The sequence below is a fragment of the Balaenoptera musculus genome, chromosome 6 (genome assembly GCF_009873245.2).
Source record: "Balaenoptera musculus isolate JJ_BM4_2016_0621 chromosome 6, mBalMus1.pri.v3, whole genome shotgun sequence".
NCBI classification, from domain to species: Eukaryota; Metazoa; Chordata; class Mammalia; order Artiodactyla; family Balaenopteridae; genus Balaenoptera; species Balaenoptera musculus.
This window is the reverse complement of record NC_045790.1, coordinates 62597876-62616470: the sequence shown is the minus strand read 5'-3', so window position 1 is coordinate 62616470 and position 18595 is coordinate 62597876. Positions and strand designations below refer to the sequence as shown.

The 18595-nt window shown below is 38.7% G+C and overlaps 1 protein-coding gene across 2 annotated transcripts in view; it reads right to left on the bottom strand.

The window, feature by feature from the left end:
- LOC118896310 (histone-arginine methyltransferase CARM1-like) overlaps positions 1-18595 on the bottom strand; it is a 255491-nt gene that overhangs the window by 145438 nt on the left and 91458 nt on the right. For both annotated transcript variants that reach the window (XM_036854083.1, XM_036854084.1), the window contains exon 2: positions 10609-10734. In XM_036854083.1, coding sequence (XP_036709978.1) covers positions 10609-10734 — 126 coding nt within the window. The remainder of the gene's footprint in view (positions 1-10608; positions 10735-18595) is intronic.

The window sequence follows — 18595 nt, the reverse complement described above, 5'->3', positions numbered from 1 at the left end:
ATACATCCCAAGTTCTTTACACTTTGTCTATTGAAATCTCAAAATTTCCATTTCACTGCAATTTAAAGATTCAAAGATAAGTTTCAACCAGAAAATGAAGGCAGCCTCAACTTTGAGAGTCCCTAAAACATGAAGTTCCCAGGCCTGCTAATACTTTTGGTACCAACTCTGAACAGTACCACAAGCTTGAAACATGGATATCATAGAAATGTGAATTCTATCTATGGTTTTCCAGTATGGTTTCCTTGAGCATTAAGTGCTCTAAGTGAGAACACATTAAAAGAAAGGTTTTCCATTCAGTCTTCTTGCTGTGCAATTGCACCTTATTCTTTCACTGGTTTATTTCTTTCTTAAAACTAAATGTGTCATTACAGAAGGATGCACTGTGGTGTTGGAGTAGGTAACTCTAGATTTAAATCCTTAGTCAGTTAATTATCAGTCATATTACCTTAAGAAAGTGACCGATTTTCTCTGAATCTCAGTTTCCTCATCAGTAAGATGACCGATTAAATCCTTCCTCAAGTGGACGGTATATTAGATGAGACAATAGGTTTAACATTTATAGTATAAGAAGTCAAAACAACATTTTGCTCTTAACTTGGTTATGCTGATCACATAGCCCAGAAAAAAATTTCCATTTATTAAAGCCTTGAATTACTGAAATCCATAAAGTACCAAAAAATTATAAAACATTCCCATGCTGAGATAAGCCACATCCTGATTTTCATTACCAAAGATAGGAATTTCTTGTTTTATTAAAACTGACTCAACCATAACCCAATCAGAACTGCAGACTGTCAAACAATTATACACCAGTAAAATGAACAACTGCAAGAAATTCCTAGAAATGTACAATCTGCCAAGACTAAATCAGGAAGAAATAGAAAATATGAACAGACTGATGACCAGTAATGAAACTGAATCAGTAATTTAAAAACTCCCAACAAACAAAAGTCCAGGACCAAACAGCTTCACAGGTATGCTCTACAGAACATTTAAAGAAGACTTAACACTTATCCTTCTCTACTAAACTCAAAAAATTAAAGAGGAATAAATGCTTCTGAACTCATTCTATGAGGCCAGTATCATCATGATACTGAAACCAGACAAAGACACCACAAACAAGAAAATTATAAGCCAATATCACTGATGAACATAGATGCAAAATCCTTGACAAAATATTAGCAAACCAAATTCAATAATACATTAAAAGGATCACACACTACAGTCAACTGGAATTTATCCCAGGGATTCAAGGATGGTTCAATATCTGCAATTCAATCAACACGCTACACCACATTAACGAATTGAAAAATAAAAATCATACAGTCATCTCAATAGATACAGAAAAAGCTTTTAACAAAATTCAACTTCCATTTATGATAAAAACTCTCAACAAAGTAGATACAAAGGGAAAATACCTCAAAGTAATAAAGGCCATATGTGACAAACCCACAGCCAACATCATACTCAGTGGTGAAAACCTGAAAGCATTTTCTCTAAAATCAGGAACAAGACAAGGATGCCCACTCTCTCCACTTTTATTCAACATAGTATTGGAAGTCCTAGCCATCACAATCAGATAAGAGAAAGAAAAGGAATATGAATTGGAAAAGAAAAGGTAAAACTATCATTGTTCACAGAAGACATGATACTACACAGTGAAAATCCTGAAGATGCCACCAAAAAACTATTACAACTAATGAATGCATTCAGTAAAGTTGCAAGATACAAAATTAATATACAGAAATCTGCTGCATGTCTATACTCTAATAACAAACTATCAGAAAGAGAAATTAAAAATACAATCCCATTTACAATTGCATTAAATAATAAAATACCTAGGAATAAATCTAACCAAAGAGGTTAAAGACTTGTACTCTCAAAACTATACGACGTTGATGAAAGAAACTGAAGATGACACAAGCAAATGGAAAGATATACCATGCTCATGGCTTGGAAGAATTAATATTGTTAAAATGACCAAAGGCAATCCACAGATTCAGAGTAATCCCTGTCAAAATACCAGTGGCATTTTTCACAGAACTAAAACAATTTTTAAATTTGTATGGAAACATAAAAGACCCTGAATAGCCAAAGCAATCTTGAGAAAGAAGAACTATACTACAGAGTTATAGTGATCAAAGCTACAGTGGCACAAAAACAAACACATAGTCAATGGAATAGAGAGCCCAAAAATGAACCCACGTTTATATGATCAAATATTATATGACAGAGGAGGCAAGAATATACAATGTGGAAAGGCAGCCTCTTCCATAAATGGTGTTGGGAAAACTGAACAGCTAAATACAAAAGGATAAAACTGGACTACTTTCTTACACCATATACAAAAATAAATTCAAAATGGATTAAAGGCTTAAATGTAAGATCTGAAACCATAAAAGCCCTAGAAGAAAACACAAGCAGTACTCTCTTTGACAGCTTAGCAATATATATATATTTTTTTTTGATGTGTTCCTTTAGGCAAGAGAAACAAGAGCAAAAATAAACAAATGGGACTATATCAAAATAAAAAGCTTTTGCCCAGCAAAGGAGACTATCAACAAAACAAAAGGCAGCCTACTAAATGGGAGAAGATATTTGCAAATGATATATATGATAAGGGGCTAATATCCAAACTATACAAAGACCTCATACAACTTAACATCAAAAAACAAACAAACAACCTGAGTAAAAATGGACAGAGGATCTGAATAGACATTTTTCCAAAAAAGACATACAGATGGCCAACAGACACATGACAAGATGCTCAACATCACTAATCATCAGGGAAATGTAACTCAAAACCACAATGAAATATCATCTCACACCTGTCAGGATAGCTATCGTCAAAAAGAAATAAATAACAAGTATTGGCGAGGATGTGGAGAAAAGGGAACCCATGTGCACTGTTGGTGGAATTGTAAATTGTTATAGCCGTTGTGGAAAATAGTGTGGAGTTTCCTCAAAGAATTAAAAATAGAACTGCCATCTGATTCAGCAATTTTACTTCTGTGTATTTACTCCAAGAAAACAAAAACACTAATTCAAAAAGATACATGCACACCAATGTTTACTGCAGCATTATCTACAGTAGCCAAGAAATGGAAGCAGCTAAGTGTGCATTGATACATGAAATGGATAAAGAAGATGCAGTATATATATACACACTGGAATATTACTCAGCCATAAAAAAAGAAATCTTGCAATTGTGACAACATGTATGGATTTAGAGGGTATTAGGCTAAGTGAAATAAGTCAGATGGAGAAAGACAAATACCATAATGATCTCACTTATATGTGGAATCTAAAAAACAAAACAAATGAATAGACAAAACAAAATGAAAACAGACTCGCAGATACAGAGAACAAATGAATGGCTGTCAGATGGGAGGCAGGTGGGAGATGCGGTGAAACAGGGGAAGGGGGTTAAGAGATATAACCTCCAGTTATAGAGTCACAGGTGTAGAAAACAAACTTATGGTTACCGGGTTGGGGGGAAGGGGGGAAGGACAAATTGGGAGATTGGGATTGACAGATACACACTACTACATATAAAATAGATAACTAATAAGGACCTACACAGGGAACTCTTCTCAATACTCTGTAATGACCTATATGGGAAAAGAATCTAAAGAATAGATATATGTATATGTACAACTGATTCACTTTGCTGTACGGCAGAAACTAACATTTTAAATCAACTATACTCCAATAAAAATTTTTAAAAAAGAAAAAGAAAAGAAAAATGCCACAGGGATATAATGTACAGCATAAGGAATATAGTCAATAATACCGTAGTAACTTTTTTTTTTTTCTGGCCACGCCTCATGGCTTGCAGGATCTTAGTTCCCTGACCAGGGATTGAACCTGGGCCAAGGCAGTGGAAGTGCTGAGTCCTAACCACTGGACTGCCAAGGAATTCCCAACAATGTTGTAGTAACTTTGTATGGTGACAGACGGTTACTAGACTTATCGTGGTAATCATTTCATAATGTATGCAAACGTCACTGTATAGTATACCTGAAACTAACATAATATTATATGTCAACTATATTTCAATAAAAATAAACAAATGCACATACTATAAAGTCAAATGGGAAAAAAAAAAATTCCCCCATGCTCTTTTACAGTCAAGCTCACCCTAACTCCCAGCCCCAGACAATCACTGATCAACTTTCTGCAACTGTAGATTAACTATGCCTGTTCTAGAATTTTATATAAATGGAATTATACGATATGTACTTTTACGTACCTGGTTTATTATCACTCGATCTAAAATTTTTGAGATTGATCCATGTAGTTGAGTTCACCAGTCATTCATTTCTTTTTATTAATAATAGGCTTCCATTGTATAGATATGGCATAGTTTGTCCATTCACATGCTAATGAACAGCTATCTGGGTTGTTTCCAGATTTTGGCTATGGTAATAAAGCTGCTGTAAAAATTCCTGTACAGGTCTTTTGGCATACATAATGTTTTTCCTTCTCTTGGGTAAATACCTTGGCATGCATTCGTTGGGTCATAGGATAACGCATATTTAACTTTTTAAGAAAGTCTCGTTTTCCTCTAGGTCTCACCCACAAAGAGAATGGTTGCCAGTAAGCTGTATATATGTAATAGCAACTGCTATGTCATGTTTTAGGATGAGCAGGAGGGGTACCTGCCTGCACCCCTTTGGGACGGGGGTGCAAGGGGGCTACAAATGCTAGAATGAAGGACAGCTTTTCTGTGAAGTAGAAGCACATATATTAGCAGTGAAATTCTTCCCATTTTTTTCAGTCTCTTTACAGGTGTCCTCTGGTTTTTCCCTGGAAGTAAAATGCCTGTTGCACTTTCTTCATGGGGATGAAGGAAGGAGGAGAGAGGCTGTAGAGAGCCTGTTGATAGCATCATTAGGTAGAGAGACATTTAGTTAATCCCATCTGGCTCCCCCCTCCTCACTGCTAGCCTCCATATTACTGTCTGATTGAGTCTGGAGCCCCTGGGGTTCTCTTTTCAGCACCCACTCATAGATTCTGGGCTGCAGCTTCTTCTCTCTGATCACCCATCTTCTAGGAATTTGTTGAACTTGCATTTCCTGATGGTCCTTCCTTCATTCTCTTCACTCTTGCTGTGTTTGTTATTTTACTGAGGTGTCGGGAGAGAGGAGGAAAATGATTGTCTTTGGTCTGTAGCCCTCACCCAGAAATCAGTGGATCTGATTCAGTGCACTAATCTTGCACTAAATTTGGCGACTGAAACTTCCCTAGCCAAGCTCATCAATGACCCTGCTGTTTAATCCAGCGCACACCTTTACGTCTTTTCCTACTCAATCTCTCTGTAACATCTGGATAACCTTGCTCCTTTCTGAAGTGTGCTGTTGACTTCCACAGTACTACTCTCACTTGGTTTTCTCCTGCCTTTCTGGCTGCTGCTTTCAGTCTCATTTCCACACTTCCTGTTCTCTGCCCGTAAATGTCGGTGGTTCCTTAAGGTGTCTCTTTAGGTCTTTGTTTTTTCTCACTCTATATATTCTCCCTAAATCTTGTTGCCCAATGTGCTCTTCTAAACCCCATTCTTGCCGTGTTTAAACAGTCCCTTTCCTGAGAAGCCTTCCTCGACCCTCAAGGCTGAAGTAGGTGCCCTGACTAATGTCCCCACAGCACTTAAGAGACTCGTTCAGAACTTCTCATATTGCTTGCTCATGAATCTGTTGCCTCCTCCAACCTTAAGATCTCTCAGAGTCCGAGGCTGTGTTTTTCATCCAGAGCAGCTCACCTGGGATATGTATGGTGATCAATACATATTTGCTGGACTGAACTGAGACAACAGATATTTTTAAATGCTTTGTGTTGTATACATGTTATTACTAGGAATAACAGTAAAATTTGCACTTTGAAGAAAAAATTTGCCAGAGAAAGATAAACCTCAAGTTAATCAGAGAAAAACAAATTCTTAATTGTGTAACATAAGTTAATGATGTTGTGCAGAAATTAATGATGCAGTGCAGAAATTAATGACGCACATTTTCATGTGAAAATTATATCCTCTTCATTCCTTGGCACCTCTACAGAGCCAAAACCAATATAGATTTCACCCATCAAAAAAGTCTCATACCCATGTCCACAGCAGTATTATTCATGGGGGCCAGAAAGTGGAAGCAACCCAAGTGTCCATTGATGGATGAATGGATAGACAGGGTGTGCTATATGCATAGAATGAAATATTATTCATCCTTAAAAAGGAAAGAAATTCTGACACATGCAATAACATGGATAAAACATGAGGACATTACGCAAAGTGAAATAAGTCAGTCACAAGAGTACAGGTACTATAGAATTTCGTTTCTATAAGGTACCCTAGAGTAGTCAAAGTCATAGAAAGAGAAAGTAGAATGGTGGTTGCCAGGGCTGGTGGGGAGGCAGGGAAGGGGGAGTTGTTATTTAATGGGTGCAGAGTTTCAGTTTTGCAAGATGAAAAGAGTTATGGAGATGGATGGCGAGAGTTGTACGACAATGTGATTGTACTTAATGCCACTGAATTGCACTCTTAAAACGCGTTAAGATGGTACATTTTAAATTATGCATATTTTACCACAATTACAAATAAAATTAAAAAGTCACACACACACAAAGGAATTGCAGGCTGTCATATCTGACCTACAAATATAGCCTTCTCTCTGTATCTGGGAGCCAGTTCTTGTGAAAGCAGGACTTCCTCATATGTATTTTATTATTAAAGATAAAACTCCCCTCAGTACTCCAAGAATGTTTATTAAGTTGTTCTTGTTTGAATTTTAACGTGGAGGTCCTACTAAGATGCTCACACAGACTTATGTATCAGAGCTTGCCTGAGAAATGCACCCTACAAGCTCCTTGGGTTCAGGCCTATCTTTCCTGGCTACTGGGGCGGGTCTAACTGTGCTGAGGTAGTAATTGTGTACTCACTGAGTCTGCTTCTAAATTATTTGTTGTTCACTGCTATCTGGATATCTAGCTTTATTTCTGCCTCAAGTCTATTTGAATTATTTCTGTCTATTGGATGTCTAGTCCCCTCTAACAAATGAAAAGTACTGAGAGGTTGGTATTCATCCTCATTTGGTATTGTCTGTCTACAGTTTTGGAGATATCTTAAATGACTAAAGCACCTACTTATCTATAACTTAGGTCTACATTTTACCAAGACTAGGGGCCTATCTCTATTGAACTGTTAAGAGGGTTGCCTGTGGAACATCCTGTACTACTGATATTATTTTTCTTAGCTGTAGAAGAAATTCTAAAATGCCTTGTCCGTGAATGTCTTTCCTGGAAAATATGTGTTTGTGTCTGATTTGATCTGACCTATGAATGAAGTTTTCTGTACTATCGTCCTCTGGAGTTTATAAATGAGAAAATCTCCCTCCTCCTTACAAAGAAAAAGTTCTGGGAAATACTCCTCCATGGGTCTCTCTTTTTTTTTTTTTTAAATAAATTTGTAGCATTTTTTTTCTGTAATAAATTTGTAGTTTTTTAAAAAAATAAATTTGTAGCATTTCTTTCTTTCTTTCTTTCTTTCTTTTAATAAATTTGTCCACGGGTCTCTAGATGGGACTCAAATATGCCTTACTGGGTAGGCCATGAATGCCAGGCCTTCACCACTCTCCACCTGGGCTCTTTCTCAGGGTGGTGTATGCAGCAAGCAACCTTGAGGTATGAAGTAATATCTTCCTCTGGAACAAAGAGCAAGCCTGGTTACCGCTTGCTATTAAATAGAAGTTCCCCAAGCTCAGTGTTCCTCTCCTGTAATGCATCCCACTGCATGTGCAGGCCACCCATCTTATCCTCCACATCTGTCTGGGGGATTTGGGGCTTAAAGAACTCAGAGAAAATATGCTCACACTTTGGCTACTGCTCTTTTCCTGAGAGTCTAAAATAGTCTTTTATCTCTGCACCAGGAGTCTTAGGTCTTCTGTCAGCATTCATGGAAGAGAGGCAACCTAACTTGTTAGTTTACAAATCAGATAAAATCCAATTAATATTGTTAAAATGAAAATTCTCAACAAACTGATCAATCTCAATCACAATCAGACCAAGCACTTTTGTAGAAATTGACAACTTAATTATAAAATGTATATGTAAATGCAAAGGACCAAAAATACCTAGAACAATCTTGATAAAGAAGAACAAACTTAAATGGACTTCAAGTGTTACTTTAAAGGTGACACAGACAATGTGATACTGGCACAAAGATAATCAAGAGAACAGAAGAGAGAGCTCCGAAATAGACCAAGTCTACATACAATCATTTGACTTGCAAAAGTCTTTTCAACAAACAGGGCTAGAATAAGTGGATATCCATATAGTCTAAAAATAATCTTTGGCTAAATACCTTACACCAAATAAAAAATGATTAAGACTGACTGTATACCTAAAATATAAAATCTGAAGCTATAAAACTTATGAAAGGAAATATAAAAGAAAAGGATAAACTGGCCTTCATCAAAATTTAAAACTTCTTCTCAACATAAGACATCATTAGGGAAATAAATAAGCAAGCTATAGACTAGAAGATAACACCCATTCATTACATATGTGATACATATCTGGTATCCTGGATACACAAAGAACAATTCCATAGATAAACAACCAGTTAGTAACAAGCAAATGATTTTAATTCATAATCATGTGAAAAACTGCTTAACATCATTAGGTATCAGGAAAATGTAAATTAAAACCACAATGAGATACAATTACACATCCACCAGAATGAAAAAACAACTTAAAAGACTGAACGACCAAATGCTGGCAGAGATGTGGAGCAATCAGAACTCTCACACATTATTGGTGGGAGTGTAAAATGGTACGACTACTTTGGAAAAAATTCTGGCTATTTCTTATAAAACTAAGCATACACTTATTCTATGCCCCAGCAATTTTACTCCTAGATACTGATCCAACAGAAACGAGAAAATATATATGGTAAAAGAATATTCATCATAGCCAAATGCAAATGGTGATCTTCTACAGCTAAAGATATAAAGAAGGAACCACAACAAGATGGTAGGAGGGATGGGAATGTCGTACAGTCAAGCCCCATACCCCCAGGTGGGTGACCCATGAACGGGAAGATAATTACATTGCAGAGGTTCTCCCCAAGGAGTGAGTGGTCTGAGCCCCACAGTGGGCTCCCCAGCCTGGGGGGGTCCCACACCAGGAAGATGAGCCGCTAGAACATTTGGCTTTGAAGACCAGTGGGGCTTACTTTCGGGAGTTCCAAAAAGTTGTGGGAAACAGACTCTGCTCTCAAAGGGTGCACACAAAATCTCACACACTCTGGGACCCAAGGCAGAAGCAGTAATTTGAAAGGAGCCTGGTTTAGACCCACCCACCGATCTTGGAGAGCCTCCCAGAGAGGCAGGAGGCAAATGGAGCTTACCCTGGGGACACAGACACCGGTAGAAGCCATTTGGGGAGCTCACTGTACCACATGGGCACTGGTGCTGGTAAGCGCCCTTTTGGAATCCTCCCTCTAGCTCATTAGTGCTGGGACGTGGTCCTGCCTACCAGCCTTTCAGCCTCAGTACTGGGATGCCTCAGGCCAAGCAACTAGCCAGGTGAACACGGCTCACCCACCAGCAGACCCACGGCCTTAAGACCCCCTGAGCCCACAGCTGCCCCTGTCCATCAGAGAGGCCAGGACCCAGGGCTGGCTCCACACACCGGTGCGCTAGCACCAGCCCTGGGACCCCCAGGGCCCTACAGCCAGAGACACTGGGCCCCAGCTCTGTCTACCAGTGAGCCGGCAGGAGGCAGCAGTAGGCCCAGGACCTGGTCTTACCCACCACTGGGCGGATACCAGTCCTGGGTGCCCCTGGGCCCCAGCCCCACCTAGCAGCAGGCAGACACCAGCCCCGGGACCACTGAAGCCCTGCAGCCTGCCCTGCCAGGATTTAGCCTGCCCACCAGCAGGCCAGCACTAACCTCCAGACTCACAGGGCACTGCAGCCAGCCACCTGGCTCCCCCCAGCAGTGAGCCAGCACTAGCTCTGGGGCCCCCTGGGCCTCAGCCTCACCCTCCAGCAGGTCGACACCAGCTTTGGGAGCCCCCGGATCCTACAGCCAGCAGCCTCATGACCCAGCCCCACCCCCCAGCAGCCAGAAATCTTTCAGAGTGCCTTTGAGTCTTTTCTTAAAATACTTCTAGTCATACTTTAATTTACCTCCCTATTGCTAGACATTCGTTGTCCAGAGTCTAAAAATGCTCAGCAATGATTCAAAGACAAAAACAGGATGAAATCATTGATGCTCAAACTGAAAATCACATTTCGGCAAACAACTTCATCTTCAAGGAGCATCAACAACGGTGGTGGAGATCTGGACAATCCTTGGTGTCCTTTCCTGCAGCTTTGGATGAAGGAGAACCAAAGCAGGGTTGTGGGGGGCGGGGTATTAGAATACAAAAGTTCTCACGGTCTAGGGAAGGCCAACTGCCCTCTAGACACCACATCAAGTTAAGCACCAGAACCAGTTCTAAATCATTCTATCAATGGATGGCAACTCACATCAGGAAACATGGTGCTGAAAGTCAACCAACCAGGAGATTTGCCTTTGGAAAAGCCAGGGGCTTGGAATAGACGCAGAACTTACCAGCATGAGACTCAAACTTCAGCAAAGCACTGTGGTAGCCCAGAGAAATCAAGATGGACTCCTTCCCCACACAGCAACATTCAGTGTCTCCGTTGAGTGAGCATTTGAAGACACAGACACCATCAGCTATAAAAGGTGGGGAAAAAAGGATTAGGAAAATCCATTTTGAGGACTCTAAAAAGGTTCAGCCATTCCTGCATTTCTGTTTTCAAGGCTCCCCATTTCTATCTCCTTAATATAATGCCTCCTGGGACATATGTGAACATGAGGATGAATGTAACCATGGTCAAAAAAATAATTCTTCGCATATGGCTTAACAAAGGGCTCAAAACTGACTCTTGTCTCTTGTCTTTGTGTCTATCATTCCATTCCCTATAACATTTTATCCCCCAAATCATTTTGTATCTCTTGACACCATCCCAGGAGAGATCAGGTAATGGTTTTCTGGGTGATTCTTGAGCACCTACTATGTGTCCAAGATATCACAACAAATCTTCACTGTGTGTATCATCACTGCCAGTGCTCCTAGGTGAATACTAGGAAAAGAGTTTAGGTCCAATATGCTAATAAGTGGCAGAACTGGAATTCAAACCCAGGTATTTGACTCCAACGCACGTTCTTCCTACCACAATGTGCAAGCAGGATAAAGAGGGAGATTCATTCTGCAAGCAGAACCCGTGGTAAGTGGCTATGGTCTCATTAGATTCATCTATAGATAACTGGGAACTAACTCTCAATTCCTCTCTTTACAGGTTAGACAGGGCTTTCACCTTGGGCAGCTGTAGTATGGTAGAAAGAGCAATGAAACTTGCAGTTTTGCTTTCATCTTTGATGTTTACTAACCCTGGAACTTCAATCACCCAATCATTTTGAGCCACATTTCTTCATTATGTAAAATAAAAATACTGATGCTTATTTCACAGGCTTTTTGTGAAGACTGAATAATAAAGGTGAAATAATTTCTAAAATCCTATTAAAACAATAAAGGACTATTATTATTCCTCTCATTATAAAGTAGATCTTAGTTTCTATTCTTAATGTTTTCCCTTCTCCCTTACAAAATTAAATAGAATAATTGTGTTAACTTAAAAACATAATTATATATACATATAAAATTCTACTGTTACACATGAACATATGCACATTCAAAACAGACACACAGGGTTAAAATGACCAAATATTTTCAAATATTTTCATCCATTATTTCACTCACAAGTGAGTACCTCCTGATGGAAGCATTCACAAATATTTTTCACAAAACATCTTGGCTGGTTAAATAGTGCAGATGTTTTGAAAACATCTTCCTGCATAAAAACATGATTTACGGGTTTAGATATTACAACCCAGTCAGTGTCTCAAAGGCATAAGTGTCTCCTTGCAGGGAGGTAGCCATGAATGTAGATACAGAAGAAGAGTTTGGGGTCTTTTAAACAATATGTCTTTTTTGAAATCAAAAGAAATATTTTCTTTAAGAAAGCAGGATTCCTAGCATTTACCAATTATTTCCTTTATGGTTTAGAAGTAGAATAAGAGAGAAGGAAGAAGGAATGAGGATTCTAGGCTTCTACAGTCCCTTGTACATACATGACTATTATAGTCTGTGAGCTCTTTGTGGGCAGGGGCAATTTTACTTATTTTTGGAATCAATATCTTTTTTCCTCTGAATCAAACCCTAGCCCAGTACCTGGTACTTAATATTTGCTGAATCAGTGAAAGCATTTCTCCATGTACTGATTGCATACCACCACAAAACAGGTAAAAGGCTTTATATTTTACCTGGTTCAATTCTCCATAACCAGATAGGCTCATAAATTTTTGTTTTATTATTGTTTATTTGTTTTGTTGTAACTTGATTAGAATATAAATTGAATAGCTCCTTTTGCTACTTTTATAAATTGTAAAATGCCTGTCCATGTATCCTCCTTTCTTCAGCCTCTTCTAACCCTCTGTTTAAATATGGGTGGAGAATGTCTTTTTAAGTATGCAACAAAATCCAGAGAGTACTGGTAATTACTCAAAAACTTAAAACCTACATATGGCAAAATTTTTTAAATACTTTAAACCAATTTAAAAAGCAATGATAAACTAGGGAAAATATTTTCAACACACTTAACAAAGACTTAATATCCCCAATATATAATCAGCGGTAAAAAATAAGAAGCAATCAACCTACTGAAAATTTAGTAAGAAGGATTAATAGACAACTGACAACTAGAAAAATGCTGATAACAAAAAAAAAAAGTGAAAAAATAATGAATCTCAGAAATGATCAAAGAAATATATGATAAAACAATGAGATCAAGCTTTTTATGTCTTACTGTTAAGTTTTTAAAAGTATAAAATGACAGTATCAAATGTTGGAGAGGGTGTGAGAAAACAGTGAATGGCAGTTATTCACAATGTAAATTTCTATGCTCCTGGAATACAGTCTGCCCGTATGCTTCAAAATTTAAAACCTATGTACTCTTTGTTAGATATTCTACTCATAATAACATTTTTCTACAATGTACTTTATCAAGTGTGAATAAATGTATATTCAAGGACATGCATATTAGAGCTGTTTATTTAGCTATCAGATGTAAAGAGGCCCAGAGCCCATCACTTACATGGCTGCTTAAATCAGGCACCTCCAAGTTAAGGCTGCCGAACAGCATGTGTAATATTACTGCGGCAATTTAACGCTGTGTTTGTCTTTGGAGAAAGCTGTTTTGAAAGATATACATCAAAATGCCATCAGTGGTTTCCTCTGAATGGAGAGATGTGGGAACATTTTTATTTTTCCCCTCATAAAGTTCTGCCTTGTTTGAATTTTCTATGTGACTACTTATTTTTATAATTCAAAAAACCAAGAAAGCTATTTTCATCTGGTAAAAAGCAATCAAACAAAAGACACACTACCACTGCTAATGTAGTTAGCATGTTAACTACTAGTGTAACTGCCACATTCTCATTCTTGGTGGGTATTACCATTCCTTTCATTTGTTCATTTATTAGATATTAATTGGTACCTCCTTCATTCAATATAATTATTTAGGAATTTCTGCATCCAATATAATCATTATTTTAACTCTCATTTTAAAAATCATTCATGGGGCTTCCCTGGTGGCGCAGTGGTTGAGAATCTGCCTGCCAATGCAGGGGACACAGGTTCGAGCCCTGGTCTGGGAAGATCCCACATGCCACGGAGCAACTGAGCCCGTGAGCCACAATTACTAAGCCTGCGCGTCTGGAGCCTGTGCTCTGCAACAAGAGAGGCCGCGATGGTGAGAGGCCCGCGCACCGCGATGAAGAGTGGTCCCCACTTCCCGCAACTAGAGAAAGCCCTCGCACAGAAACGAAGACTCAACACAGTCATAAATAAATAAATAAATAAATAAATAAAAGAACGTGAATTTCTTTAAAAAAAAAAAAATCATTCATGGATGGACTTCCCTGGTGGCGCAGTGAATCCACCTGCCAATGCAGGGGACATGCGTTCGATCCCTGGTCCGGGAAGATCCCACATGCCGCAGGGCAACTAAGCCCGTGCACCACAACTACTGACCCTGCGCTCTAGAGCCCGCAAGCCACAACTACTGAGCCCACGTACCACAACTACTGAAGCCACGCATCTAGAGCCCATGTTCCTCAACAAGAGAAGCCACCACAATGAGAAGCCCACGCACCACAACGAAGAGCGGCCCCTGCTCACTGCAACTAGAGAAAGCCCGTATGCAGCAACAAAGACCCAACCCAAAAATAAATAAATAAATAAAAATTAAAATTAAAAAAATCATTCACGGAAATGAATGTTTTATCATGTTTTTTATTTGCTAATCTTATATCTTCTTGTGTTGATTTCCTTTCCTATCCTTTTACCATGTTAGTACAGAAAACAAACATTCTAAATGATTTCTGTCGACTAATATGATCAAGATTAAATTGCAGCTATTCTAGGGGAGAGTGTATTAACCAAGAATTGTGTCTTTTTAAGTTTAGAGAATTTATATTAGAAAAATGAAGACATACGATAAAAAATTGTTTGAGGAATACATATAAATCCAAGACCAGGATATACCATTACATTGGTGAAAAGTAAGGATGGTATGGAGATCATTTCCACTGTATACCGAAGTAAGGTACAGGGCATCTATCTTTCTATCAAGTTGTTATTACTTGTAATAATAACAACATTTGTAGAGCACTCTGACTCCCTTTATAAACATCTCATTTCATCTTTTCAGTGATACGGAAGGTTGGCTGCTTCTGTGTATTCACTATCATTCTGCTTTTGAACTTTGCTTTCATTGACGACCTTCTTCGCTACTTTTTCGAAGGGCAAGGCCTGATCTCTTGGTAGCAGCAGAGTAACAAGCAGAGTAAGTTCATGTGCACAAAATTTAGCGAACTTTAGCAAAGCCCAGAGCCTTGTTTCCTTCTTGAGGAAAAGCCACTGTTCTACCAGAGGACTCTCAAAGAAAATCCATAATGATAGTGAATCCAGATGCCTTACTCTATCCTCCACCTCAGCCTATCTGACACAACTTCCAAAGGCACACAAAGAAATCCAGGATCCAACCATTTTACGAGTGCATACAAGTAAACATGGAAAGTGCATACAAGTAAACATGGAACGTGGCACCAGATAAAGTCAAGAGAATTGTCCTTGTCTCTCTTAAACAGGATTTCTCTACTTTTCCACATATATACCTCCCTCTCCTTTCAGCCTATGCAAATGCAAAATCCAATCTCCACAGGAAAGCTACAACACTAGTTGATCAAGAATATTAGATATCAGGCATGGTCTAGAACAGATATTCTAAAATATATTTTTATACATAAATTCCTGGACCAAAGAGTACTCATGACCTAATAATATGTCATTATGCCAGTTCTTCGCTAAGTAAGCCTTTTAATATTTTGCTGTCAAGAACTAGGAAGCTAGTCTTTCTAAGGAATGTTTCCTAGACACATAACTAAAAAAAGGACTGTACAGGCAGCACCTATAAAGATGGAATAAAGTATACAGACAACTACACAATTATTTTCAACAAATTTAACTACGGAAGATGAGTGTAAAGAAAAAAGGACAGAATTATGGAACTCTAAGAAATCTAATATTAAAATTAGACATCAACGTTGAATAACACAATTTCTTAGGGGATGTGACACAGTAGTAATAAATGATATATTCATAGCTTTTTCCTCTCTTCTACCTGGTAAGGAGAATTTTGTATTTGAAAGATTAGATTCTAGGCTTTTGCTTGTTAGAGTAATGATTGTGAAGAAAAACTGAAAATGGATCGATTGATTCAGGTTGAAAGAGACTAAAAGTTAACAGCAGAAAAGAAATGAAGAGAATGGGAAGATCAGGAGAAGGAAGAAAGGGATCTGGAGGTGGTTCTAGAGTTGAGAACTGGGGTAGCTGCCATATGTGAGAGACAGAGACAGAGAGAGAAAAGGGGCTTTTAAGACATCAGTCTCAGAATAACAATAATGAATACTGTCACCACCAACTATGATTACTGAAACAGATGTCTAATTGTTTTGTTGTTTTGGTTTGGCGTTGGTTTGGCTTTGTAAATGTGCACCCCTTCCCCTACGTTTTGTTTTATAATTATGCTAAGTCTACACTGTCAACTCATACAGCCATTACACAGCAGGACTGTTCCCTTTCAGCCTTCATTTAATAACTACTTAATACTCCACACTAGTCCTATGCGGATGCCTCTCTAGTCTTTTTGGTTGTCCAAAGTCATTCTCTAGTGGAACCTTAGGCAGGGCTCGCTGAAACAAATTCTTTAGTAGATTCCTTAGGAAGGGCCATGGGAATGATATTCTCTGATTTCTTGCATGCTAATCACTGTCTATGTCTTTTATATTTTTGAGAGTCAGTTTTTCTGGATATAAAAACACATTTTCTTTCTCTGAAGATCTTTAGTGTTACTCCATTTTCTTCTAGCATATAGCATTACTGTCAGAAGTCTAATGATAATCTGATTTTCTTTCTCATAACAGATAATATGCTAATGTTGTCTAGATTCCTAAGGATTTTTTTCTCTTTCTTTATAAGGTCAGTAATTTTTACTAGAAAGTGCTTTATGCTGGGCATTCTAGGCCAATATAATATTTTCAGGTATAAAGTTTATTCTTTCGGTACATGTTTTCAATTATTTCATCAATATTTTCTCAACGGTAATTTTAGTATTTGTTTCTTTGTTCTGATATCTTCTTCAGAGACTCTTATGTATATGTTGCATCTTCTTTGCTTATGTTTGCAATTTTCTTTTGAATTCTTATGTGTTTTTATATGCTCTCTTACATTTTAAAAAATTTCTATTTTTCTCCTTTATTTGATGTAGTTTTCTATTGAGTCTTCATTTCTAAAATCATTATTTTATTTTTGGAAAGACTGGTTCAAGATGGCGGAGTAGAAGGATGTGCACTCACTCCCTCTTACGAGAGCAACGAAATCACAACTAACTCCTAAGCAATCATCGACAGGAAGACACTGGAATTCACCAGATAAGATACCCCACATCCAAAGACAAAGGAGAAGCCACAATGAGACAGTAGGAGGGGCGCAATCACAATAAAATCAAATCCCATAACAGCTGGGTGGGTGATTCACAAACTGGAGAACAATTATACCACAGAAGTCCACCCACTGGAGTGAAGGCTCTGAGACCCACATCAGGTTTCCCAACCTGGGAGTCCAGCAACAGGAGGAGGAATTCCCAGAGAATCAGACTTTGAAGGCAAGAGGGATTTGACTGCAGGACTTCGACAGCACTGGGGGAAACAGAGACTCCACTCTTGGAGGGCACACACAAAGTAGTGTGCACATCAAGACCCAGGAGAAGGAGCAGTGACCCCAAAGGAGACTGAACCAGACCTACCTGCTAGTGTTGGAGGGTCTCCTGCAGAGACAGAGGATGGCTGTGGCTCACTGCGGGGACAGGGACACTGGCAGTGGAGGTTCTGGGAGGTGTTCCTTGGCATGCGCCCTCCCAGAGTCCGTGATTAGCCCCACCAAAGAGCCTGTAGCCTCCCGTGCTGGGTCACCTCAGGCCAAACAACCAACAAGGAGGGAACTCAGCCCCACCCATCAGCAGACAAGCAGATTAAAGTTTTACTGAGCTCTGCCCACCAGAGCAACACCCAGCTCTACCCACCACCAGTCCCTCCCATCAGGAAGCTTGCACAAGCCTCTTAGATAGCCTCATCCACCAGAGAGCAGACAGCAGAAGCAAGAAGAACTACAATTCTGCAGCCTGAGAAATGAAAACCACATTCACAGAAAGACAAAATGAAAAGGCAGACAGCTATGCACCAGATGAAGGAACAAGATAAAACCCCAGAAAAACAACTAAATGAAGTGGAGATAGGCAACCTTCCAGAAAAAGAAGTCACAATAATGATAGTGAAGATGATCCAGGACCTTGGAATAAGAATGGAGGCAAAGATGGAGAAGATGCAAGAAATGTTTACCAAAGACCCAGAAGAATTAAAGAACAAACAAACAGAGATGAACAATACAATAACTGAAATGAAAAATACACTAGAAGGAATCAATAGTAGAATAACTGAGGCAGAAGAACGGATAAATGACCTAGAAGACAGAACGATGGAATTCACTGCCATGGAACAGAATAAAGTAAAAAGAATGAAAAGAAATGATGACAGCCTAAGACACCTCTGGGACAACATTAAATACAACAACATTCGCATTATAGGGGTCCCAGAAGGAAAAAAGAGAGAGAAAGGACCCGAGAAAATATTTGAAGAGATTACAGTCAGAAACTTCCCTAACATGGGAAAGGAAATAGCCACCCAAGTCCAGGAAGCACAGAGAGTCCGGGCAGGATGAACCCAAGGAGAAAAATGCCGAGACACACAATAATCAAATTTGACAAAAATGAAAGACAAAAAAAAATTATTAAAAGCAACAAAGGAAAAATGACAAATAACCATACAAGGGAACTCCCATAAATTTAACAGCTGATTT